The 27108-nt window shown below is 38.5% G+C and overlaps 2 protein-coding genes across 2 annotated transcripts in view; one reads left to right on the forward strand and one right to left on the reverse strand.

Moving 5' to 3' along the window:
• Positions 1–7676: 7676 nt before the first annotated feature.
• Positions 7677–26225, reverse strand: LOC139723756 (histone deacetylase 8-like). The gene is made up of 11 exons (XM_071634971.1): positions 26120–26225; positions 21242–21778; positions 18370–18559; positions 17540–17681; positions 16751–16863; positions 16108–16185; positions 14065–14173; positions 12689–12861; positions 11843–11937; positions 10844–10949; positions 7677–9619 (listed from the first exon to the last, which is right to left on the reverse strand). The coding sequence occupies exons 2-11, from the start codon at positions 21692–21694 to the stop codon at positions 9597–9599; spliced, it is 1482 nt and encodes a 493-aa protein (XP_071491072.1). The 5' UTR covers positions 21695–21778; positions 26120–26225; the 3' UTR covers positions 7677–9596.
• A 341-nt stretch (positions 26226–26566) lies between these two features.
• LOC139723767 (CTP synthase 1-like) overlaps positions 26567–27108 on the forward strand; it is a 28493-nt gene continuing 27951 nt past the window's right edge. Inside the window, exon 1 of the mRNA XM_071634980.1 lies at positions 26567–26750. The gene's annotated coding sequence lies outside the window, so the exon portion shown is untranslated. The remainder of the gene's footprint in view (positions 26751–27108) is intronic.

Below are 27108 nucleotides of genomic sequence, written 5' to 3' on the forward strand. Positions count from 1 at the left end.
TCAATTTCGAATATCAAATATGTTGATTTGAGTTTTCAAACATTACAATTATTAATGTAATCCAAGACATATTTTCTACATTATTTGACGTCAACAGTGATGTTATTTTGCCAAAAATTTGCAAATATGCCTACAAGTGTAATGCTGCTTTGAAAATCTAGAGCAAAATGCTTGTCCTCAAATACTGTGCAAGCAAATTCTTTCATCATTCATGGTTTTAGTCGTTCATTCACCCCTTTAAATTCCAGGAGTAAGTAGCCTGTGGTAAAAGATGACAAGAAAAATTTAAGCATTGATTGGTATGAGATACAGGGGAAAATAAATAGTTGAGAAATTTACAGTCTAATGACTTGTGCATTTGAGTTGTTTAGCTCTTTATGTACATTGGGAAAATCCTTTTCAGTTGAGAGATCAGTTTGTTGAAGAAATGTTGTAAATGTTGCAATCATGAGCAGAAGCTTGAAGGGATGGGCGTTGGTACGAAATTCTTGGCATGAATTTTGTTTTTGAGGATGCCGTTGGAGCTAACTAAATAATGTACAAGCCTCATATTTTATGCGTTATGTGGATTCTTGTTTTAAAGCAGACTGATATCCAAACTCCTATTACAACTTATTAAGTCCCTTGCCTATTCAAACCCTGAATAACAAACTTTCAACATAACAATGAGATTTCACCGGTCTTAAGCAGTTTGTTCAAAGGAGAGTCAATGTAAACTTGAATACAGTTTTTGAATGAGGAAATTTAAACCTGTACAAGTAGTGCTCTAATTCTGTTCTTGGCCTCTAATGGATAAAAAGTATAGCTAATGAGAAGCAACAACGACAACAAAAGGTATAAAAATTATGATGTCTGAATGACGCTGACCATTCATTCATTCATACATGCAAGACCAGAAGTGTAATTTCATTGTTTATGTGAAGGATTTGAAACAAAAATTGAAGCCAGTGACCTACTGCATAAGCTGTTATTTTCGCGAGGGTTTAATTTTCGCGAATTTCGCGAATCACAGTTAGACCGCGAATTTAGCAACACGCGAAAATGTCACCATACGCTAAGGTAATATTGCGCTTGTGAAGGCCTCTGTGTCAATTCGTGAAAACAGCATCTCGTGAAAATGCCCATGTCCTCATTCGCGAAAATAACGGCGTATACAGTAATTCACATGCACAAGAAAGAGGTTTACATATTATGTGTGGCTAGTATCCATGATGCATTGTTACAAATACACGTACTTCATTCATTCATTCATTCAAATGATAAATACTGTGCCAAGAATACACAAATATGAACGTGTGGGAGTTGCTGGCAATCAGGGCAGATTAAAACACGCAGACATAGAGACTTGCATACAAGTTGTTGAAATATGGAGTGAAATTGTGATTTTATTATTTCTATTGTACAATGCTTCACCATGCCCAGTGCACAAAATTGCTCATGAATTATATTTTGTACATAAAGTGTTAAGTCTCTACATCACTGGAAATAAAGAGCTTGCTATTGGTCATACTTTGTAAAAAGTCAGTTGTTCCTACATATCATTCTTCAACCTTGCACACAGTGTCCACCACAGAAGCTAACCTCGAATTCTGCTACGATTTATGTGTGTGTGTGTGTGTGTGTGTATCAATAATTCTACATGTACCACTAATAATGGTGGCTATTCGTATAGTGCACAGGTCCGTCCTTCACCTATCATGGTGTTCTGATACAAACAATAAACTACTGGTACATATGGCATGATACACATGAACAGAGGAGCAATTAAACAATAATTAGAAATATAAGTAAAGCATGGATAATTAAAGGCTAAATAAGTATACTTTCAGTTGTGATTTAATTGTGTCTGTTGCAAAAATTTGGCAAAGAGTTTTGGGGAGATCTTTCCAAAGTTTTGGACCCAAAACAGAAAATGTGACCGGCGACAACGGTTTCAGGCAAAAGTCGGGAATTTTGAAAATTCATTTTTTCACTGAATCTCATTGCTCATTTCCTAAGCTTTGCATTGATATAAAACACTTGTATTCTTCGGCACCATAATTGGGCATAGAAAGAGAAATAAAATGCACTTTTTAAGTTGTTAGCCTGACAAAATTGCGAGAAAACAGGCTTTGAAGATTCACCTCTTTCTCAAAGACAATGTCCGAGTGGCGATGCGAGGGGAGAATCACCCATCCGTACGATGGTGCCAATCGATGTTAAGCTCCGCCTCTAGCAACCACATCGCCTTCTGATTGGCTCACTGAGAGAGTCAAATTTCCCGGGCACCATCCTCAGAGCTCAGCGTATGGAGCCGATAAACAATGCATTTCGCTCGGGTTTGTTTACCAGTACGTTTTTCAAGATGGCGAATACGATAATTGCACGTATGGTGTACATGTACAATGTACATTGTACATGACTGTGTATGGTGCACGCATTACGCAATGGCATCCACATGCCATGGCCATGTGCACGTAACAGGAGCGGTGACGAATCCACACATTTACAAATCGCGTTTTCATTGTGGTGCCTTTTGAAAGCAGAAAATTGCTAGTGCTGGCAAGGGTCACGCTTCCTGTTTGTTTTGCCGTTACAAGACATGCATATATTGCTTTGTTCGGTGGTGCTCATTAAATTAAAACAAACAAACAAACAAACACGACTCGTTAGTTTGGTGCGATCTTGACGTGTAGTATTTGAATATAATTGGTCAAATGTGACCGTCACATGTGACCGCTCCTTTCCTCTCATCTACCTTCCATTGAGTCAGTCTGCTGCTGTCATAATTTTTACTACATGTACAAGTAGACAAATTTGAGAATATTTAGTTTTCTTTTCACACGATTATGTCATGCTACATGATATTTGTTTCACTTCCGTTGTCGAACATTGCGGTAGAATAGTTTGGATAGAAAGCCAAATGAAGAGCACGCACTACAGAGCGAGCGTATATAAACCACTATAGTAAGAACAATGGAGCATGTAATCGTGCACCACGCGTGGACAAAGCATTCCCCAAACGCATGCAACTGGTGTCTCCGAAAGCCAAATTATGTAAATGTATGCGACGCACCAGCCAATCGCGTGCGAGACCCTGCGCCGTAGCAACGCTGAAGATATTGGCGCGGCGTTTGAAGGAAGCTCGAAACTGACGAGTGCGATCCAACATAGGATGCTTAGAATTCCATTTTCGATAGGAAAAACTTAGTCTTATGCTATGAAATTTAGTGTAGATGTAGAAAACATATCAAAGATTCGATTTCTGCAAAAAACATAAATCGACAAAAATAATGGTCAAAATCTTTGTACCCCGTCTAGGAGGGAATTTGCTCTTGCGACTTTTGCCTGAAACCGTTGTCGCGGGTCACAAATGCTTGAACACTTAATGTGTTCGATTTTTGGTACAGTACATGAAATGGTACTTGTGCATCTTCAGAAGAACAGAAGTTTCAAGTTGATTTGTCAAGTGTGATTGAGTTACATAATAAGGGAAGGATGAATAGATAGCATGGTGTATCAATCAGCAAAAGGATTTTATTTATTTTTTTTTTGGCTGTTTTATTCTACAGGGAGCAAGTGAAGAGACCTTTAAAGTGGTGATATCTAATCTGATCTTTAGTGAATTTCAAAGCACCCGTATGAGTCATTTGTACGGTGACATACATGTATCTCATAAAACAGACCTCCCAACCTCTCTGACTGAAAAATAGGGATGATTTGCCTCAAAATTAGGAAAGAATGAGTAGTTCCCATAGGAGTGTGGTAATAAAATTATCAAGAAAAATAGGAAACTATTGAAACAAAAGCTGGGAACGGTCAAAATTCAGATTCTTTCCTCCAAATTCAGAATGGTTGGGAGGTTTGCACAATATAGGGAAACCCCATTATAGCAAATAGCAAACTTGCTTATGAGAAGGTGCCACTTTTAACAAGGTGAATTCGATAATCTCAATATTCTGTTTCTGAATTTAGCTGGTCTCTTATTTTAAAAGTATGTTTACAATGAGTTATTGGTTATAATGAGATAAAATCTGCTGTCCAGGCGACATCGTTATAACAGGGTTTCCCTGTACAATACCATAATTACATCAAATTACATAGCTTCTGCCAGCCATAAACCGTGATGAATGTAAAGTAACTCGTGTCATACACACATTTACCATAGTTAGAGGAGACGTTCATCGTTTAACCTTTTGCCCCCCGTCCCCTCCTAAAGTTATGGTTGGAAGGATACTGTCAAAGTGGATATTTTTGCATGACTAATTATTCGTGCTGAGCCGGGCGAGATGAGTTTCACGTGTTTTTTAATTCTGTGGAATCAAGACAACTACTGGAACATTATGGCAAGCAAAAATATTCATGTGCTTTTATTTTCGCACTAGTATCTGGTTGTGTGAAACGTGCAAAAAGTTTTGACACCACGAAAATTTCATTTTTACGGTAATGCCAGCAAGAGAATGGTAAATCAATCCCATCATCTGCCTACATGTAGTTAGCTTCTCGTGCCAAACTTTTTCATCAGCACTCAGTAATGCATTTAAACTTAGCCATATACCTACTAAGTAGTTGTAGATCAGTCGCATCCTACTCTGCATAGTACATTGTATGTCAGGGTTTCATCCGTTTTCTTGTCAGTTTCAAACTCAACTGCATCTGTCTGTACTGGCGGGTGCTGTTCGTTATTCCGAAGGTTCGCTATTCCGAAGGTTTGTTGTTCCGAAGGGTCGTTAATCCGAAACAGGCAAATTCCCTATACCTAGAGGTTCGTTAATCCGAAAATGAAAAAGGGTTCGTTAATCCAAAAATTTGTGATGTTATTCCGAAGGTTCGTTATTCCGAAGATTGGTTAATCTGAAAATGAAATTCGGAACAATGAACCTTCGGAATAACGAATCTTAGGAATAAAGAGCCTTCGGAATTACGAACCTTCGGAATAACGAGCTGTAACCGTACTGGCACCTCTGATACAGGTTATCTACAGCTACAACATTCCTCCTTTTGTTAATATGCCAACATCGGACAGATGTGCAGCAAGAAAGATTTAGGCTTTGCTGTGCGTCCAATGTTACAGCTGTACATGTACACATATTTCTTGAAGTGCCAAGGGCATAAAGTCCATTGTACAGCATTAACATGTACTCTACACATTAATGTGGTCCTTCACGTTTGCAGATACAAAGATCTTTATAATATAAACAGCTGTACATGAACAAGGTTAAAAAGATTACCAGTTAAAAAGGGAAAAAAAGAAGATTATACAATGAAATAAAAGTGTCCTCATCTCATAATTAATAACAGTAAAAAGTATTATATATCACCTCACTATGAAAGGGGGGGGGGGGGGACTAATTATACATGAAGTAGTAAAGAGTTTGTACTCGCAGATATCTGAGGTATCAGGTAAACTGTGATAGTGGCTACTGCCCAAATTGTATCTTTTAAAAAGTGAACTCATTTAATTGTCCTGCTACGTTGTCCCTTTGAACTAAAATCAGCTAAAACATTAGATGCCACACAAACAAGAAATAAAGAAGATATCTAGAAAATCAAATGCCTTCCTATATTCTGCCTGCAGTGTGGAGGCATGTAAGATCTACTTATTTTCTTTCTTTTTTTTCAACTTAATTCTAACGACTCACATGAACAGTCAGTCCATTTGTTTGTTTGTAGCATTACATTACGATTACATAATCACAGAACTTGCATACAGAAGAATTTGAAAACAAAAGATCTACAGAACACACAGAAAGAAAAACAAAATGTGCTGCAAGAAAATTGTACATCAACCTGAGTGAAAATGGCACAAATCAAATATGTCCTAAATTCAAGATTGTGAGTTCGCTTCTATGCTATGTCATAACTACAAAATCATACAGTGGATTCCTGTTATAACGAAGTCCTCAGGACCAGCAGTTTTCTTTGGTTATATTTTTCAAAACTTCATTATACCCGAACAAACAATAAAAAACAAACCAAGAGAAGATAATGTTGCAACCTGAATTTTTATGTTGTTATACCCGGAATTTTGGTGTAACCGTGTTCGTTATAACGGGAGTGCACTGTAATATAAAATGCTTCTTTTCAGAATGTTTTTGGCCCTCAAGGGAGAGAGTGACAATAACCTAGATCATGACAATACACCTGTGTTTATTTGTACAACTCTGTATTTTTGGATATTGGTAGACAGTCACCATTACTGTATATGCATCTTGGCCGAGTTGTATTTTTAATCTCGTGTCTCGCTTAACCCACTGAGGATGGGCTGATTTTGCTACAACCGCATTTCCCATAGACACTTTCCCGAGTATACTCGGGACTCATCCGCAATGGGTTAATTACAGCATTCTCTATGGCTTTAACTTGAGCCCATAAAGATTTATCTGACCGACCATGAACTGCGGCAGCTTTTCCCGTAACTGATTTGTCGTTCCTTTCTGCCCTTATGACATCTTCACATTCCTTCTGCAGTTAAGATCTCTATCAACTTGTGTTGATTTTGGTGCCTGATGCCTGATGTTTCCCATTGTTTTCATAAATACTCATATATTGTTTGGAGTGTGAGCTGTTTCACTGATTCTTAACATGCCAAGAAAATGCTGTTAATACTTAGGCTCATGTGACTGGAAATTTAGCGCAAGGACTCTTTGAAAGGGGATTTGGCTGTTTTACCAAATTTGCTTTGTTTCACTTACAAATACTGGAAGCTATTTATAGCCAGCATTTTGAGGAGTGCTGATGTCAGCACGGCTAGCAACATTCAGATGCAGATTAAACGATAGATCTTAATGGCAAAAATCATATTTTGGGTTAAAATCTGGACAAATTATAAACTTTTAGAATGGTGATTCTTAAAAAAAAAAAAAAAAAAAAAAAAAAATGAACACATTTTCTTATGATATAGATCCGAAAATCATTATATATATTGTAAAAACATACGACAGGTCATTGGCAGCTCTGTCTCAAGCTCAAGTCTCAATGCAAACTGCATAGCAAAAACGAAGTCCCTGACAAGACTCCCCATGCAGACTTTGAACGTTTTTACAACTGGTCTTTGCCACAGTCAAACCTGCCAATAGTATTAACCCACTGAATGAAAACAAAAAGGTGGCTTTTCAGAGACTCCAACTCTCCTGCTTTCGATGGGAGATCTCCCACCGAAAGCCCATTTTTGCAAAATCTCCTGTTCTCCCGCTTGAGATTTAATTTCTCCTGCCCTGGCTCTGTTTCTCCCGCTTGAAATGATTTCTTACTGAGTGTCATCGTATATTGAAAAATAAGCTTTAGATAGCACAGGGAAGCATTTAGAACCCTAAAGCTTGGACCCCGGCTGCAAGGAACTTCGCGCTTCATGCTCGTGAAGCGCACATCAAGTTGGAGTCTCTCGTTTGCTAGGGGTTTCAGGCGGGAGAATCTCCAGATCAGAAGGTGCTTGGGGTTGGAGTCTCTGGCTTTTATGGACAGGTGGCCATAGTAAAAAGGTTTGCCGGGATATTGGGAAATAGCTTCCACATCAAGAGGATATGAATGCACATGAGGCCCATGGGTGCAGTTTGAAGTACTTGTTGATCATCATGTATTCACATCTAGATGCACAAATTGTACATCCAATGAAAAGTGGTATGGATAAATCTATTGGTGTGATTATTGGCATAGGAAATATCTTTGAGATCTTCAGTGATATCAAAGTGAAGAAAATTCAACTATTCATGTGTCATGTATCATCTTGTGTACCTCCCATTTCCAACATGCTAAGTAGGATTGACATTAAAACCACAGAAAAGCAAATATCAAATTTGGACTACCTATTGTTGAGCACTTTCTGACAACTCTCTAAAAATAAATATGGATTAATTCACCTTTTACCTGAAACTGGACATACTTTCCAGAAAAAAAAACCCCACCACAATCTCATATGAAATACAAATAATGATATTAAAATGATTATATAGCCTTGCTTGTGTTCATAATAAATGTAAAATCAAACTATTGTTAATGCTGATATAATCCAATAATGATAGAAAACATAAGAGCAGCATTATTTAAATAAGCATATAACCTGTTCAATGATTACAAATGTAATGTCTATGTACCTTCCCTCATTTAAAAACACTACACCCACTGGGCTCATAAAACGTACACTGCATGATGGGAAGTTTTGTGCGAAATTAATATGATTGGCACTTGTAAAATCTGCATATGCCTCACATCCACCACTGCAGATAAATATCAGCATCATAAATGAAAATGGTGACCTTATATACAGTATATAATTTGAGACTGGACAACCTTGAATGCAGTGACATATTTGTAGTAAATAATACACTGTTCAATGGGGATCAAAACACAACTTGTCATCATGTGGAACATTAACCCTTGTGGCAGAGAAAAGGTGAGCTGTACAAGATGTATTTCTATTCTGTCATTCTTCCCTTCTTTTTTTTTTTGATATCAAGATAAAATTACATATAATTCAATGAAAGAATGTCCAGTGATTGACACTTGTAAATAATGTCAAAATACAAAGCTCCTGGACATGCTTGACAATGAACTAATTAAACACGAAGGCCATCTATAGTAGATGCTGGATGGTCAAATTTCCTGCAGATGTTGAAGGGCACACACACACACACACCTCCTTCTCCCTATTCCTACTTCCAGTGATCTATGGGAGTGGCTCCAATATGGACCCCTTGGCAAAAGTTACACCAGTCGCGGCTCGACTTCGTTCGGTCTCGTGTTAATCCGCTCTTTATCCGGCTTTGTCCCTTCCGCGGCATTTTTGCAATGAACACACACACACACACGTCCACCTGCATCTAGAATGAGGAAACAATTTTGGCTTGATTCAGAGTTGCACGTTCTTAAAGTCTGTTGTCCACTCCATCCATTGTCCAGTACTCCATCCATTGACCAGTACCTCTTTTCTACTGTTATTTGTGAGAGTTTTCGGTTATATCTCTCTGTGAAAGCTGACCATAGCGGTGGGATCGTCCCCCTCCTCTCGACAAAAATGTATTTGATCATCCATGGCAGTGTGGCTTGCCACCGACAACCAACGTCTTGTAGTTCTCTCTCCAGCAGCTATTGTATATTTCACGAGGTTTTTATTTTCGCGAATTTCGCGAGTCAGGTGCTATTCGCGACATTAAATACACACAAAAATATTGACTCTGATCCCGATGTGGATGTGATGTACGCGTGTACATTTCTCCGTTCAGTACAGGACTCCACGATCGCGAATTTAACCACTCGCGAAATCGTTGGGAATTCCTGATTTGTGAAAATTTAGACTCACGAAATATATGGCGTAGGGCATAATGATGACTGTTTGTAGAATGCAGACGCAACTTTGTACATCGTAATTAATTCACTCTCTCGCTCACTCAACTCTCCCTCTCTGCACGGATCCAATGCTGAGCTACAATCTCTGCTTACGCTCTCTCCCTTTCGATTGCACTTCAGCACCTTCCTTCTCTCTCTCTTCCTTTCTCATTCATTCACTCTATCCTTCATAGTCTGTAACACTTTATCAGTGTCTTCTACCTCTCTTTCTCTCTATCTCTCTTTCTTTTTCTCTCATTCTCTCACTCTCCCTGATGAAGGTGTCCTTAAAGTCATCTGATGTTCTGTAAGTTATCTGTGAACAAAAAGACCAAGAAAAGTAAAAATTTCATTCATGTGAATCAAAGGAACAGGATAACAAACCAAACAACATGAACGCTGTCACCTCCCTTTAAAGTCTCCAACATAATCGTCAGACACAGCATAATTTTCATGTACAGAGAACAGGGTGCTTTGAGAAATGCATATTGACATCTTACAAATAGAAAAAAAATTGTGAAAATGCTGAAACTTTGCATGACTTACAGAACTCATTATATCATTCACCTTTGCAAAATCTTCCCGTTAGTTCTGAAAAGTTACACAAGAAAAATGTTCCATGCATTATGTAAATGGGTACAACATACACTCTAGATTTTGTAAACCAAACTGATAAGTCAGCCAGTACATTGAGCAACATTAAGCATATGATGGAATATTAGGACTGGTTCATCTTGGATAAAGCCTAGAAACATACTGCCCTCTGTGTTCACTAAGTGGTGTTACAGAAAAAAGAAAGAAATTGAAAATATGCTATGTACAAGACATGTGGAATCTTGAGTACCCATTAAAGGGAATTGCTGCCATTATTGTGTGACTAAGATAAAAATCACACATAGGTCATCAGATAATTCAGTGTTAATAAAATGACCATAACTGTCTCGATATTTGTCTAATTCTCCTTTTTAATTGAATCTGTGCTGCTCTATCCTTATGACATCATTTCAAATTTATCTTTAAAAAGTTCTTGGGGAACATACTCTACGAGAGGTGTGCAGAATCAACAATGCACTTTCCTGCAACATGGCGATACATACAGGACTTCTCTACAGTGCAGATAACACAATTACAATTTTTTCATGCACAATAAAACAACAACAAAATCCTTGGCAAAATACATTCAAAATATTGAATCCTGACCAACATCATAGTTTCAGTTTAGAACACTATCCACCTATTGTAGTTTGCATGATCACTGAAAACATTTGTATATGCTGCATTGCGTTCATCAATTTCATTTACTGTAAAAGTGAAAATTTTCGCGCATTTCGCGCAACCCGAAACTAGCACGAAAATAAAAGCGTGCGAATATTTTTGCTTGCCATTTGTTCCAGTAGTCGATGTCTTGATTCCGCAGAATTAAAAACGCGCGAAACACTTCTTACCCCGCCGAGCGCGAAAAATTAGTCGCGTGAAAATATCCACTTTTACAGTATGCTATACATTTGATATGAATCTGAACACAGAACCTCTGCTTTACCTGTAATGGTCTGGGCCAAGTGATCAAGGTATTCAGCCGTATTGTAGTTTGTGTAGTGGGCTGGACACACTTCCAGCTGATATCCTGGACCGTATTCCAGGAAGAACTGTGTGGGGAAGGGAGACAGTGTAGAGAGGTGAGTCACTGGGGTTAGTGAAATGCCTGTCTCTGATTGGCTATTGATGCCCATGATGTCATTTTAGTTGAGTTTAGCAAGTAAAGTTCAACCTGTTGTAGACGGGCTGATTTTGCTACAACACGCATTTCCCATAGATGCTACTTGCCCAAGTATTACTTGGGACTTGTCCTCAACGGGTTAACAAGTCGAGGCTGCAAACGTAAACCTGAGCAGTTTGAGAAATTTTGTGAGATGGCAGTTTGTGATGTCCAAGGACAATTTTCATGGTATCTTTCCCAACCTTGTACATGTGTCAGTGAACAGCAGTACCATATACTTGCTGATCGGAAATACAGGACAAACACAACGTGAAAAAAAAAAAGGTTTTTCCAAATGAATGATCATATTAACTCATTGTGTGGAGAGCAACTTCCATTCAATAGCATCAGTCAATTCATATTCTTGTCACATTTGAATCTGAAAGTAGTATTAGTTGCAGTAGTAGTACGTAGTAGAAGTAGTAGTAGTAGCAGTAGTAGTACACTGTAGTAGTAGTAGTAGTAGTAGTAGTAGTAGTAGTAGTAGTAGTAGTAGTAGTAGTAATAGTACTAGTAGTAGTAGTAGTAGTAGCAGCAGCAGCAGTAGTAGTAGTAGTAGTAATAGCAGCAGCAGCAGCAGCAGCAGCAGCAGTAGTAGTAGTAGTAGTAGCAGTAGTAGTAGTAGCAGCAGAAATAGTAGTAGCAGTAGTAGTAGTAGTAGTAGTAGTAACAGTACAGTGGTAGTGGCAATGGCAGTAGCCCAGTAGTAGAAGCAATACTTGATCTTGTAGAGGTTCTCATTGTTGAATATTCAGTGAGGTAAATCTGTAATGACTGGCTTACCTCATGTTCCGGGATTTCTGACGGTAGTTTCTGTCCCAGGACCTGGGCTGTGAGATAGGACCAACAGCGAGCAGTGTTGGCCAAGTTATATCCTCCTGAGTTGGGGTATGAAGAGACAAGAGTGTGAAAAATTTACTTGATACCAGGGTGGAGTTGATGGCTGGAAGGGTGGGGGTAGAGGGTGGGGTTGGTAATGGTGGAGGGGAAACACTGAAATGAGAAGAAGTGGAATGGTTATATTAAAAAAAAAAAAAGAATAAAGAAGCAACCCTTACTAAGTCACATTTAGCATGATCATACAATGACGCATGAGTCTGAGTGCATCAGTAGGAATTGCACGGATAAGGTAACTATGGAATGCTTAACCCATGAGGCAAAGCCGAGTGGGTTTAGGCTAACTTCTGCAGTTTATATCGCATGCACATTATTCCTACTGATGAAAAAAAAAGGCATATGCATCATCTGTTTTATAAAATGGGGATTTTTTTTTTCTTCAGAAATCTAATTTTGATCATGTAACCCAATGGCAACTGTACTTCATGCATTTCCTTTTGGCTTGCCATAGACGAAATAGTGTAACAGAAATTACAGATGGCATCATGCATAAACATTTTTTACTGATGCATGGCCAGCCATCTCTTGCTAAAAGTGGGCGAACGCTTGCTAAGTGCGTGAATGCTTGCCGAATTCCTGAACTCTGTGCTACAAGTACGTGCAATAATATGTTTACCGTGTCTATTGCCAGTGAGGCAACATGCGGCCAGTAAAAATCCATACACAGCTCTCGACCACATGGATCGCAGGATTCTCACTACCCGTTCTGTAAGTATGTATACCGTTACTCACCGCCTCCCAGGAGCAGTGTGGGCAGTTTCCATGACAACACCCTGGAGACACACTGGCCCACCCCCTGAGGGGTCAGGTTGAAGGACTGCATGGGGTCTGAGGAGAGGGTGTCGGCCCCACACTGGACCACCACCACACTGGGCTGGAACTTGGAGCGTACCTGCTCCATTACCCTGTGAAAGGTGTGACAAGGAATATATCTAGAAGTTCAGATGTGGGTACAAAGTAAAGACGGACGTAATCACTTCTTTTTCCATAAATGATAATTTTTTTCAACCATTTCTCTGCAAAATGTTGTACATCTTTAATGGTTCTGTCCATATAGTGCTTTCTTCTCAGAATAGTGTTGCAACGTGCTGCTGGTCTCTTTAAAGGACAAGTTCACCTTCATAAACATAAGGATTGAGAGAATGTAGCAATATTAGTAGAACACATCATTGAAAGTTTGAGGAAAATCAGACAATCCGTTCAAAAGTTATGAATTTTTGAAGTTTTTGTGCAGTACCCGCTGGATGAGAAGACTACTGCAGTGTATGAATAACTTAGATGTCACATGCGTACAACAATATAAGGAAAATATAAAGAGAATTTCACAAAATTCCATCTTTTGAAAAAAGTACACATTCCCCTGACTCGTTACCGACAAATGTTATGGGTAATATTATTCCCCCTGCCTTTAGAAAGAGGCAAGTCAAGTGCACTTTTATTATGCCAAAAAAGTGAAAATATGTTGAATTTTCTTTTACATTTTCTTTATACTGTTGTACGCATATGACTCACAAGCTGTAGTAGTCTCCTCATCCAGCGGTTCCAACACAAAAATTTAAAAAATTCATAACTTTTGCATCGATTGTGCAATTTTCCTCAAACTTTCACTGATGTGTTCTACTAATATTGTTGCATTTTCTCAATCCTTATGTTTATGAAGGTGAACTTGTCCTCTAAATAAGTTTGGCCAATCATAAGGGTTAGACTCTTAAAGGCTACTCTGTCTCTGCTGGTTTTCCCGACAGGTCAAAATTTTCTATCCTACTGCACGTTTATACAATCATTGCAAATATGTATATTTTTTTTCTATACAACCCTGCATGCAAAAAGACATATACAATATTCTGTTACATAATCCTGTGCACAGGGAAGATGAAAATGAGTTCAAATGCGACATCAGAGAGTTGCCAATTTGAGCTTGATTGATCACAACTTCAAAAATTAAGAAAAAGAATAATTTACTATCTTAGTCTTTTCATCAGAATTTGCACAAAATTAAACTGTCCCATTCCTCCCATGTTTCCTGCTGCCATTCACACAAACTAATTTCCAGGTTTGACTTTCCCCTTTTAAAATCTTTTGCTCCTACTAGTCAACCACCGTCTCACCTAGTGAAGATGTCTGTGTACTGGTCATCCTTGATGCCATCCTTGAGAGGTACACTGATGGTGTAGAACTTGCCCCGCCCACCTCCTACTCGCTCCAGACTGCCTGTCCCTGTGGAACCAAACACAGAGAGGTAGTATGGGAGGTGAAATTGGGTACACTGCCCATTTAACCCTTTCCCTGCCAGGGACTCTGGACAGTGTGTACAACATTATAGGGTTATCTGTGCCAACTGACACTCAATGCACACAAATGGTTAACAAGCAGGCAACTAAAGTGGTTCTTGATATCAGATCACACACTTCTAACATGCTGACATAGGATCTTGTAGGAAATTACCCACAACATACCTTATAGTACATTTCTGATATATATGATGACACCCCCCCCCCCCCCCCCCCCCCCCCCCCCGACAAAAAAAAAAAAAGTACCAGTAACAATGACTATGACCAATAGGATATCCTCTGGGCATCTCATATCTTTTTTTTTTTGGGGGGGGGGGGTGGTTAAGGGGGTCAGTATTTGTAACGAGTCTGATAATTTCTTGTCAAAATTAGAACCAAAATGGACAGTTTGAAATATCAATTAACCCCTAGTTGGGTTTATAAATATCACAAATATCACAACTAAATAAAGGACATCATGTTATGGGTCATAATAAAGTCATTCAGCACTGCATTTTGTCACATGGCAGTCACATGATGCCCATGTGATCATTCCACTAGATATTGTGGTAGGCTTATCATCTTGTTTTTGTTTTGGATGTTCGCCTCAGTAAACTGATTAGATCAGGAAGTGCACCTCACACCACAATTGCATCATGAGTTGGTGAGAGGGAAGATCAACTATCAAAGAGCTATTGTGATAAACTTTGTAACAGACATTTTTATCTTGGCCTCTTGCTTTCATTTCACTCAGTCACATGATCACCACATGGCAAAGTTCATGGAAAGTTAGTTGCATGTTTAAAAGCAACAAAGCAAGGTTTCTTTTTCAATCTCATTAGCACAAACACATCATTGCAAACTGAACATGACACTCCACTGTCAGGATGTGAAGCCAGAACAAAGACAGGAAGAAAGAAAGAAACAACTACACACTCACACACATACATACAGTGTATACACACACACACACACACACACACACACACACACACACACACACACACACACATACACACACACACACAAGAGAAATGAAGTTGTCATTGTACAATATTTTTGTGTGTGTAGAGACAGAAAAAACCCCCACAACATTTCCAGGCAAACTGCTACAAACACTGTCGAAGTGTGCAGCACAGATTGCTTGATTAAGCAAGGTGATGACCGTAATATGACCTCACCATAATCTCTCTTATACTTATTTTGTGAAAATTGCCTTTCCTACTGCCCGTTCTTTTTTTACAGTGACCTCCACTTGTACTGACTTTACCTACCGGAACACTTCTAGTAGAACAATAGCCACTGTCTACAAAAGTGTCTAATCTAGATTAGACAGAACATAGTGTATTTCACAAGGCTCATGAACTTATATCTGAACCCATCACACCTGATTATAATGAGCAATGGTTCACATAATTAAAAGGTGGGAAACTTGCATGAACTACACTGTAAGCATAATAAATACAGTTTCAGCAAAATCACAACAAAAACCCAAACCCCAAAGCAAAATAAATATATTTCAATTTTTATACAGAAAAAACCCCCCACCCAAATATCATAGCCATATTAATTGGTAGCTCTGCCTTTAAAAATTTCCTTCCGAATACAATACAGGTGACTGCAGTAAAAATGCAGTCCTAAGTACCGGCAGTTTTCTTTCACTATATCCAAATTTCGCTATAGCCGAACAGTTAAGTGTAAATACATAGTAATTTGGGGACCTGAATACTTGCTTCATTGTATCAAGAATTTTGTTACAACCGTGTTCATTATGATGAGAGTGCACTGTATCAAATCATGATAGACAAGAGATGATAAGACAGACATTATGCGGCAAATTTCCATCAGGCTGGTATTCAATCTTGTCCTGTTTTAACTCACCTGGGAAGAATCCAGGGGAGTGCTTGTGAAGTGAGACCGTCATCACTTTGGGAGTGAAGATGAAGGCATCATCGACAGCTGAGTATGGTAGAAAAAAAAGAGGGGGAGGAGGAGTCAAAGTAAACACAATTGGCCCTTTTCCACTTGCATTGTGAACATTCTTTACTGGTAAGTGACCATCTTGGACTGTATTCCTACCAGCTAACATGAAAATTACCTAGCATCAACATACTGTCAATGTACTGCACTCTCTTTTTCACACATGCACACTTTCAGACACACCTAAGAAGACATCTTGAAATTGAATTGCAGCTGCCTTGGAAATGCATTGCATCTATTTCAATTGCCATAAACAGTGAAATGGCCACATGTGTCAGGGGCGGATCCAGGAATTCTGTAAAGGGGAGGCGCCTTTACAAAATTAAAGGGGGCGCACACGCCCCCTCCCCCATTCTTTCTTTTCATTTATTTTGTTTTAACCAAAAATAAAGAGAGGGCACATGCCTGGTGTGCCCCCCTCCCCCATTTTTTCTTTTTATTTCTTTTGTTTTAACAAAAAAATAGAGAGGGGACGCACGCCTGGTGCACCCCCCTCTAGATCCACCACTGTGTGTAAATTGTGCACAGTGAATACTACACTCACCATCTCCATGGTGGAGGTCGAGATCGATGTAGAGAACTCTGCTGAAATGCTCTTTGAGTTTCAAGATGGCAAGAACAATGTCATTCACATAGCAGAAACCAGCTGCTTCATCTCTGAAAGAAATGCAAAAATATGAAATCGATCAATTTACAAAGAATTTAAATATTACATAACTCATTCACATGTGCTCATATTATCTAGTGCATATACACAAAGTATGAGGGAATATATCTGCGTACGCTCCCTCCAGCTCATTTCTCGTTAAATGAAACGATATCGCACAAAGGGAAAACACAATTCCAGCGGAAACATACTGGAGCAGTTTGGTCAAATATGTGAGAATGAAGACTATATTTTAATGGAGACCACAATTCTTGATTATTATTATTACTCTGTGTTATTTTTTTTTTTAAATCACTATGTTCAGATAAGAACAGCCATATTGCATGTAAATATATCCAATATTCAATGATGATTTGATCCCCCAAATACACATGGGAAAGGCTTCAAACACTTTGCTACTACATTTTTCACAATCTCTTTCAAAGTGCAAAAATTCTGACTTGTTTTGCCATTGGATAGATGGCTAGCCATCTCTTGCTAAGTGTGCAATGAGCACATTTACAGTGTCTATCATCAGTAATACATGTAGCAATGATTATCTGATATCAAACATGCAGCCAGTAAAAATCAATGCTCTCAACCAATGAGATTGCTGAATTTTCTTGGCCTGTTCTTCAAGTACACATGACGCATTCAAGCCTGAGGAAACAGCCGTCTATTCCTCACCGTCTTGCGTGGTGCCAACCCCCGTTCCAGTTGATGGCAACCCTACACTTCTGTTGAATGATAGCCTTCGCACAGCTGAGAGAGGCGCCTGCTACCAGTCTCACAAAGTCATACACCAGAGGAAGGCTGGGGCAGTCATAGCCTGTGAGATTCGACACAACAAAGAAATACAAACATCTTTAAAGGCATGACACGATGCCCTTGTCTCTGGGAAACAAAAACCCAAAGGATAATCAAATATATTTCTAGTTAAAAGCATCATATGTTATAAGATTGATTTTTTTTTCTTTTTTTTTTAATTAAGCAGAAGAAAATTCTGCAACCAATGACTTTTATTATGCTGAACTTTGTTTGTTCAATTCAATTAAAATCTATAGACCTGAAATATTTTTAGCATATATCACTCATTTATCTAATCATTTTTCTACTCTTCTCTCTTCCTGCATAAAAGGTGTCAAATTGACATGGTGTTGCAAGTTCCTCTTTAGAATCATCAAAATCAGAATGATCATTACAGTCGCAGTTAGGTCCTTGGACCATATCAGTCGGGTCAACTTCAGAGTCATTTTCTATAATCTATACAATTGTGCTAAAATCATCATTTCCATCATCATTATTATCATCATTATTCCAACTAGATAATGCCTGTCACTTTCTGGCTTGATCATATTTGATGTAGCTAATGACAGACCTTTACAGGGTCATTACATGTGGCATCTGCACCACTGCTTCAGTGCAGCAGACTTCTGCTAATGAGTGAAACATTGAGGACCCATTGGGGAAAGGTAGAATCACAGGGTACTTAAGAAGCAAAGTTCAACTTGACTGACCTAGGCCAAACTGCTGCTTGAGCTCCTCATCCTTCTCAGAGTCCTCCTCCAGGTTGACGCGCTCCAGGAACTCGATGTAGTCCTGGGAGTGGAAGGCCAGCAGCTCGTCCTTGGTGGCCAGCTGAGGAGTCACGGGGGTGGTGTGCTCTAGGAGGCTGTAGGCTTCCACCAGACTGTGAACCATACTCGCCTGTGGGCATTACATAGGCATTGTGATTTCTCGTTTTGTTTTGCCCCTCACAAATTAACACTTCAATACAAATTTGAAAAGCTTTTGGTCATATGTCCACCATCTAGATATTATTGCATACTAGTATCTAAACGCAATACAGATACAGTTACTCTAATTATCTCCGCCAAGGAAGAAGGTTATGTTTTTGTCATCGTTGGTTTGTCTGTGTGCAAAATATCTCAATGAGTTGTGAACAGATTTGGATACAACTTGCAGGAAAAGTTGAGAATGACACAAGGACCAGATGATTAAATTTTGATGGTGATCTGGGTATTTGTATAAAATTTGGAAGTACTTTTGATATTTTTGCAAACAGGGTCAATGAACTCGGGAGTTCAAGCTGCGCACATTTGAGTTCTTTATATATGCATACTTAAAGCATGTGCTCTGCTTGAGGAGCTGTGCAGCAGGAAGCTGATGAGGTAAACACTTCTTTGCTTATTTCCATTTTAATAAATTTATTATACATATATATATATATATTTTTTTATTTATTTATTTATTTTTTTTTTTTGGGGGGGGGGGGTATGGGTGGTAATGAGCTGCTTGGCCCAGGGCTGCATTCTCTGGCCCGAATTCACGAAGGTGGTACAAATGAAATCATGGTTTAAACCATGGACAAAAACCATGGAGCACCAAGTGTTGCACGGAATATTTCGTTACGAAATTGGTAATTTCGTCGAAAAAATGACCGTTTCGTTAACGAAATTATCATTTTGTGAACGAAATGTTCATTTAGTTGCAAAATAATGATTTTATCGACGAAATGACTGATTTCGTAATGAAATATTCCATGCGCCACTTGGCGCTCCATGGTTTTTGCCCATGGTTTAAACCATGGTTTCATTTGTACCACCTTCGTGAATTCAGGCCTCTGAGTGCTTTCCTAGTTATGTCTGAAATCATTATTATGAGTATAATTCCTTCATGCATTAAAAAGCCAAGTGCATGCAATGGATACAAACTGCCATAAATCAAGTCTACCTAATACAGTAGGCACTGAAGGAAAATTGACAATGGTTATAAATAAAAAACTGAAGGGATTTCCCCCTTTTTCCCCCAAGCTCAATGTTGTGATAGACACTGCACACATGACAGATGATATTTCCTTCCTAACTGCGACCTTGACGGTAACGATGGTGGAGACTAGGAGAGCTAATCAAATTAAAGGACTGCACCTTTAACCCCTTCAGCAATCATCCCACACAACTTTCAAGTTAATTCTAAAGTAACGAAAATCGAGAAAGTTTAGATGAACAACTTACTGATTTTACTTGATCTCTTAAAGCTGACTTGAGCAAAGTGTGGAATTGCGCCTTATTAAGGTGACATTGTCTTTGCAAGTCATTCCGACTTTTATCAGAAGACTGCATTTTGTTGAGATCCAAAAATAGTGTAAGAACAGCATGTCTTTGAAACAAAATGGACTTAGTCTACCTATTCCTGTAAGAATTGAAAACTATTACAGCAAACTTTAAGTCGACATATATGGGACTGGAGGAAATCTGTCGACTTACGCAGAAGGAAAAAAGTATCATAAAAAATGAAAGAAAAATCTTGACTTTTCATTGCTTCGACTTTCACAATTTGTCAACTTACAAAAGATTTACTGTATTGACTGCCACTTAATGTATTAACCCTAAAACGGCCAGGGGTGAGTTGAATCAACCCCCTACTCCACATTTTCCACAACCATTCTGCCGTGCGAAATTTTTTGACCGCGCCGCTCACTAACTTTTTACTTTCAAGTCTCGCACATCTTTTGACACCCTTTTCGCAAAAATCAGGCATGCCCTTACGACCCTGCACGACCTTTTATACGGGCTTGTCAGACCCAAAATGGCTCAAGAACATGATTTTCTGTAAAAAGTCTATGCAAATGCAGTTTTCTCACCTTATTCAAAAAGATATGATTATTTTCACTTTCATTGGCTGAAATCAATTGATTTTAGCATAATTATGCTTGATATAGGTACTGTCATATATTTTGCGAAAGAAAAGGAAAACAAAAGGTCATAAAACAAAAATAAATACATAAGAATTTCATAAAACAATACAATATATGTAATTAAGTTTGATACCAGTTTTTTTTTTTTCAGGTACATTGTTAGGAATGCTACAAGGGATGTTATCAAAAATTAAGGTTTCTAGGAACTTTATTTTCTGATTTAGAGCAAAATGTATGATTTCATGCATATATTAGCATTATCAATTAATACAAAATATTTAACAAAAAATTTTGATTAAAAAAAAAAAAATAGTTTGGTAAGCTACAGGTAATGTATGTGCCAATTTTCATGGAGATCGCGCGATCAAGGCCGAGATCTGGGGGGGGGGGGGGGGGGGGGGGGCACAGAACAGCCAGAAAAGCCTGGCCTGGTTAGGGCTAAAATGCACAGCAATAATGAAAAACAGATCAATTTCATATATGGGAAGCATTACCTTTTAATATGACAACAAATTGAAAATCTATGCCTGGCTATTTCAAGCTACAGTGTACATCCATCCTGCTTCTTTTCACAACCCTACAAACATTTGAAAGTGAACATCACTGGCACTTGAAGTGACTACAAATGTTCTCAATGTTTTTTATTCCTGTGGAGCTTAGTGTTGAAACTGGTACTGGTGCAGGCTACTCACTCGTTTGGGAATCTTTGGGACTTGATCGCACAGCTTGAGAAGTCGCTCACTGAATACATAGTAGATTTCATTGCTACCAGTCTGTTCTGGCGAGTCCTTTGCTCCTAGCAAACAGTCTGACTTAACCGATTCCCCACTGGGGCCGCCCCCCATGCACTTCATCTTCGTCTTGGAGGGCTGCAGGGGCTCGGCCGTTTTCGCTACAGTGGGATTCAGTGGTTTGAGAGGGGAGAGAGCCGCCCGCTTCCGGGAGAGGGGCGGCTTGGGTGGGGCCACTGTCTCCTCCTCCTCTTCCTCTTCACTGTTACAGTCATAGATGCTGATCTCTGGGGGCACATTCTCAGAGGGTCTTGCCGGCTGGAGTCGAGGGGCCGCCAGGGGCAACTTGGGGGCTGATTCTGACACTTTGGGGACCGCATTGTTTTCCGTGTCGGATGGATCTCCTTCATTCATATTTCAGCAGTCCCCAGCTGGATGGGCAGCAAAGGACACTCTCAACAGTAGCAGTCGCACAACATCGTCTGAATTACTGCACGACTAGAAAGGTACTTGTACAAGTCAGAGTAAACAAGGTTATACAAATTTGTGGAGATACAATGAGTATTCTACTAATATGCAGTAACACACACTTGTTCTGTTCTTTTTCTTCCTCAGAATTCCTCGAGACTGTTTAATCATAAGAGGGAGATACCACTCATGGTTGTTAGCACCTTCTTTTTGCATACAGCTCGTACTTACTATTTGGCAAAATGTTCTTTGACCTAATGAACAGAAACATAGCTTTCTGTGTATAAGTGCTCTTCTTGCAACTACGATAAATATATATTGGGAAAGCTCTAATAACATTCTTTTTTTTTTTCTATATCTATCTATCTGTATATTTCACTTTGGTAATATCATTTTTTCTCATTCATTTTCTGCTTTTACTGTAAACTTGTGCTGGAGCATGTTACAGGGCAGGGCAGGGAGTGCCCAGAACCTAAGTTTGTACTTCAAAATCTCCTGCTGGCAGTAGTGGAGAGCACACACGTATCAATCAGGTATGATACATGTAGTACTCTGCATGTCATCTAACAGTCTGCACACTGAGCTGAAGGCCAGTCAAGATTGTTCCTTGCAGGAAGAGCAGAAAATCTGGAGCTTAGGAGATCTGCAACTGTAGAGCTCATTCATTATGGCATTGGACTGAGTGATAATTGCAGTAGATCTTATATGTAAAGTCAGATGTCATGGACAACAATTGTGATTTGTAGTTTATAAGGTTTAATGATTGCTGTTAAGTCTGGTGATCAAATCAAAACAGCATACGATGCAATATTAGGTACCCAGGGGTTCCAAATGAAAATTCACCATTTTGGTTAATATTTTTTTTTTTTCAGCATTGTACCCTGGGTTACCAAAAATTTGTAAAAATATTTTTTAGTATTATTTGCACAAAAATGTTTTCTTGTCAGTGATTATGCAACAATAAATGCCTGCAAATAATAACTTTTTTTCTCATTTACATGCCTTGTTGTAATCTTCACTGTTTAAAAGTTGACACGAAAGGAATATCGGCATTTGGATCATTATCGCCGCGCCGATTTATGCCGGCGCTGATGACGAGAAAATGGTCACCATGACAACATTGCACAATACAACTGTATGATAATAGACATGAGATGGCGATACACAACGCCATACCCCGGGTTAGAACAGTACCCCGGTGTACGGCGTGCCTAAATCATATGAAGAAATTTATGACGAATACATAGACTCATCAAAACCAACATTAAACTTAAATTTAAATATTAGTTTCCTCATCCTAGACAAAGTATCATTGACACTGATTCATTAGCTGTTACAAGTAAATTAATTTACTTCTTGTTCTTTCCAAGTGTCAAAACTCATCACCGCACTGACATCAGGGTCTAGAGTAGAAGCAGCTCCACTAGGTAAATTAAACTAAATATACCCCAAGTGCCAAACAAGATCAATCAATATTCTAAAACTAAAAAAGGGCAATTTGGTCACAAATTAAACTAGAGATTGTAATTTGTCATCACTGACAAATTAAGGTGATCCGATTTTTTTTATCAATGATTCGAGTCCTGATCGCAATAGGCATGACCATACAAGTTTCATCTCTGTTTAGAGACATTGTCCGTGTGATGTTTGCATTCTCATTTAGAAAAGGGAGTCATATCTGCCATCTTTGGTACCAAATTCTGTATACACTGAATAACGAAGATACAGCAATGAATACATATGACCTTTGACCCACCTTTGCACTCCCAAGATTGCATCTGATGAAATAGTGGTTATTTTGTGAAATGATTCTCGCGACATCGTCGATACGTGTGAAAAATATGGGAAAGATAGGACAGGTATTCACTAAGATACAAGATGAAACATTTATGACCTTTGACCCTAATTTACATACCCAAGATGTTGTCCGATCTAGTAGTTGTTATTTTATGAAATAATGTACGAGACATGAACTAAACATGTGCAAAATATGGGGGTGATAGGGCGTGTTTTTCTTGAGTTATTGCAAAGAAAGTTGCAGAAGGAAAGAAATATCTCAATACATAGAAGATAAGCTTTAATTTCAACCAATTTTTTTATCGTCATCCCGACATCGTATGAAAAAACAAAGGAAATAAAACGATAGCGCAAAGTCTCAGCTACAACATATTAAAATCTGGGAGAAATTCACCGAAGGGTAAGTGAGCTAGTGCTCGATAAAGACAATCATGTCAATTTTCACATTAAAGAAAATTCCCTCCCATAGAGATAACACGTCATAACGAAGATACAAAAAGAAGTACATATGACCTTTGACCTCAAATTGTACAGACAAGATGGCATCTGAGTAAAAAGTGGTTATTTTGTGAAATGATCCTTGTAACATGGTCTTTGCGTATGCAAAATATGGGAAAGATAGGACATGTATTCACTAAGATACAGGGTGAAACACTTATGACCTTTGACCCTAATTTACATACCCAAGATGGTGTCCGATCAAGTAGTTGTTATTTTATGAAATAATTCACGTGACATGAACTAAACATGTGCAAAATATAGAAGTGATAGAGGCCGTTTTTCTTGAGTTATTGCAAAGAAAGTTGCAGAAAGAAAGAAATATCTCAATACATCGAAGATAAGCCTGAATTTCAACCCAATTTTTTGACGTGATTCTGACATCGTATGAAAAAACAAAGGGCACACTTACGGTAGCGTAAAGTCTCAGCTACAACATATTAAAATCTGGGAGAAATTTACCGAAGCTTAAGTGAGCTAGTGCTCGATAAAGATAGTCATGTCAATTTTCATTTCCAGAAAAACTGCACTCCCATAGAGATAACACGTAAACTGGTCAAATTTGACAAGATTACTTTTAATCCATTTTACGAGGTGATACCGTTATCCAATCAAAATATTGTAATTTTATGTTTGAAAGAACATTAAATAAGCTACATCATACTGAAATCTGGGTGAAAATTGACAAAGGACTAGTGAGATATGCTCGAATGAACTTGAAATTTGATGACGTCATTTTGAAAATTTACTTTTTTTACTTTATTAAGAAATTTGATATCTTTTAATCATTTTGTCAGCATTGCCACCCCATGAAATGACATGTACAACTCATAAGCTTTCAAAATATGTACAGAAAATGGGGGGTCACCGTCCATCCTGACGAGTAAAATCGGATTTAAAATTGGCAGTTTTTTGGCATAGTTGCACTGTATATCGCCATTGACGCGCGCGCGGAATTTCAACTTTGACGGGCCCGTATGACGTCATATTGAGTCGGATTGATTTGAAACTTGGTATAAATATTCCTTAACATTTCAGACATCCGATCAAAGTGAAAAAACTGGAAATTTCAATTGCACATGAGCTGTGCGTGCGTATATGCGCGCGCGCGTACGCGTCCGTCCGATTTTTTCAATTTTTCAAAAAATGCTCCAAATGGTCTGAAACGTGTGCAAAAAAATTTTGAGCTCGATTGGAGCATACAAATATTTCAACGCGCGCGTACGCGCACGTTTTAAGAGAATATATGAATTTTGAGAACATGAGTAGAATGCGCATAATTTGAAATATATGTGACGTAAATTTCATTGAAAAATTTCATTCCATTAATGAGATATGATTGAGAATGTGTTTTCATATAATGACGTCATAGTGACGTCACGGTCCACTGATCACAATGATACATTAGATTTGTCGTCTTTGGGACATGATGCATACATGGTATAATTTTGAAATTGATAGGCAGCGGACTTTCTGAGCTAACCTCTGCACAACTTTTGCGGAGAAATAAAGAAACAAAGAAGAAGAAAGAATCCGTACAGATACAGAAGGTGATCCGAAGGATACTCGGATCACCTAATTCATAAAATATCTACGACATGACATGCGACACAGCCTTGCCACATTCAATTTACAAATCAATGTGGGAGCATAACACTGTAGTTATACTTAACATAGTTAGTAGTCAAAAAGCACAAATGCACTAGGTTCTAGTGTTATTATACTATAGTGCAGATCTCAAGTCATTATAAAGATCTGGATGTTGAAATGTGAAGATCACATGACACACAGTTCGAGTTCATCCCAGTATAGCTTCATGTACAAGCTGCTTCAAGGGATTACTACATCAAGGTATCAAGGTATCAAGGTATCACAAGAAGCTCAGCTAGCTCGTGTGTGTGCGACAATCATTTTATATTCATTACTATACTAGCCTACCCCACAAGAAGCAAACATCGAAATGAACACACGGGACTGTTGCTTCTGGGGTAGCTTTGTGTGTAAAGTGATATCAATTAGATCGTCTGATACTGCCACAGTATTATGTAAATAGAGTCAATACTAAAGCACACTTACATCTCATTCAATCTCCTAGATCCTCCCTTCCAAAAATGCCACAACGTAGGTTAAAATAAGTGATTTATACTCAATTGATATATCACGTCACTCTGTACTTTAATCTTATCTGACTTTTGTTGCGAATTTAGCAGTACATGTACCTCATTTAATCTAGTTTATTGATGTGTGTTTAAATCAGAACAGTTAAAAAATTGTTGTATATTTTTAAAAGATGTAATATTATTGAAATAGATAAATTATCGACAAAATATACTCAAATTCTGTTAATTTGAAAATAATCATTTATTATATTTTGAAAGAGCCTAGTGTATTATTTTGCCAGCTCTCTCCGTCTCTCATTCATGCATTGTTCCCGCGTGTTCAATTTATTTTGTATTTCCGTATCGCGGGATATCAGCGAAGTGCGCGAAGTTCCGTTGCACTACTACTGCATGCACTAATTCTTGTGAGAGAAACCGCACCGGGCCGGTATTCACGCGCCAGTACTGCTTATTGTGTGATCCTGCTGACATTGTGGTGCAAGCGTTTTGTTGGATCGCACGTGTGCTGTCTTTCAAATGATGTCGTTTGGATGAAAAGATCAGAGATTATCTTTTTACACTAACCTAGAACTGAAGGAGAAACTACGGTAAGTTTTAATTTCACGTAATAACTTGTGGGTAACAAAAATTGAAAATAAATTTAATTTACAAAACTGGCATTGCACTGCCACTGCAACTGCACTGCACAGTATCGTCAGCTCAGTATTCAGTAAGTTTGCTAACTGTGTTAATAGTACTACTACCAGTACTACTAACACAGTTAGTAAATTTACTGAATACTGACGCCGTATTAGTAGTAGGGTGGAACATCCTATTACAGTCCGGGAAACCCGCTCATGAGGACCGCCCCCGCGTACGAGGATGGTCCCTCCTCATGAGGACCTCCCCCCTCCTCATGAGGCCCCCCGGGGAACGCCTCATGAGGCCCCCCCTTCACTTCTTATT

This window comes from Diadema antillarum, unplaced genomic scaffold, assembly GCF_040938485.1.
Source record: "Diadema antillarum isolate AM-2024a unplaced genomic scaffold, OU_Dant_1.0 scf00000015, whole genome shotgun sequence".
NCBI lineage: Eukaryota > Metazoa > Echinodermata > Echinoidea > Diadematoida > Diadematidae > Diadema > Diadema antillarum.

What these genes read in the sequence shown, in the direction of transcription:
- LOC139723756 (XM_071634971.1), bottom strand. Translation starts at nt 21,694, where the DNA reads ATGAATGAAGGAGATCCATCCGACACGGAAAACAATGCGGTCCCCAAA. An exon ending in CGACCTCCACCATGGAGATG is followed by an intron (nt 16,186 to 16,750) that starts GTGAGTGTAGTA and finishes TACCATACTCAG; the next exon opens with CTGTCGATGATGCCTTCATC. An exon ending in TACACAGACATCTTCACTAG is followed by an intron (nt 12,862 to 14,064) that starts GTGAGACGGTGG and finishes CACCTTTCACAG; the next exon opens with GGTAATGGAGCAGGTACGCT.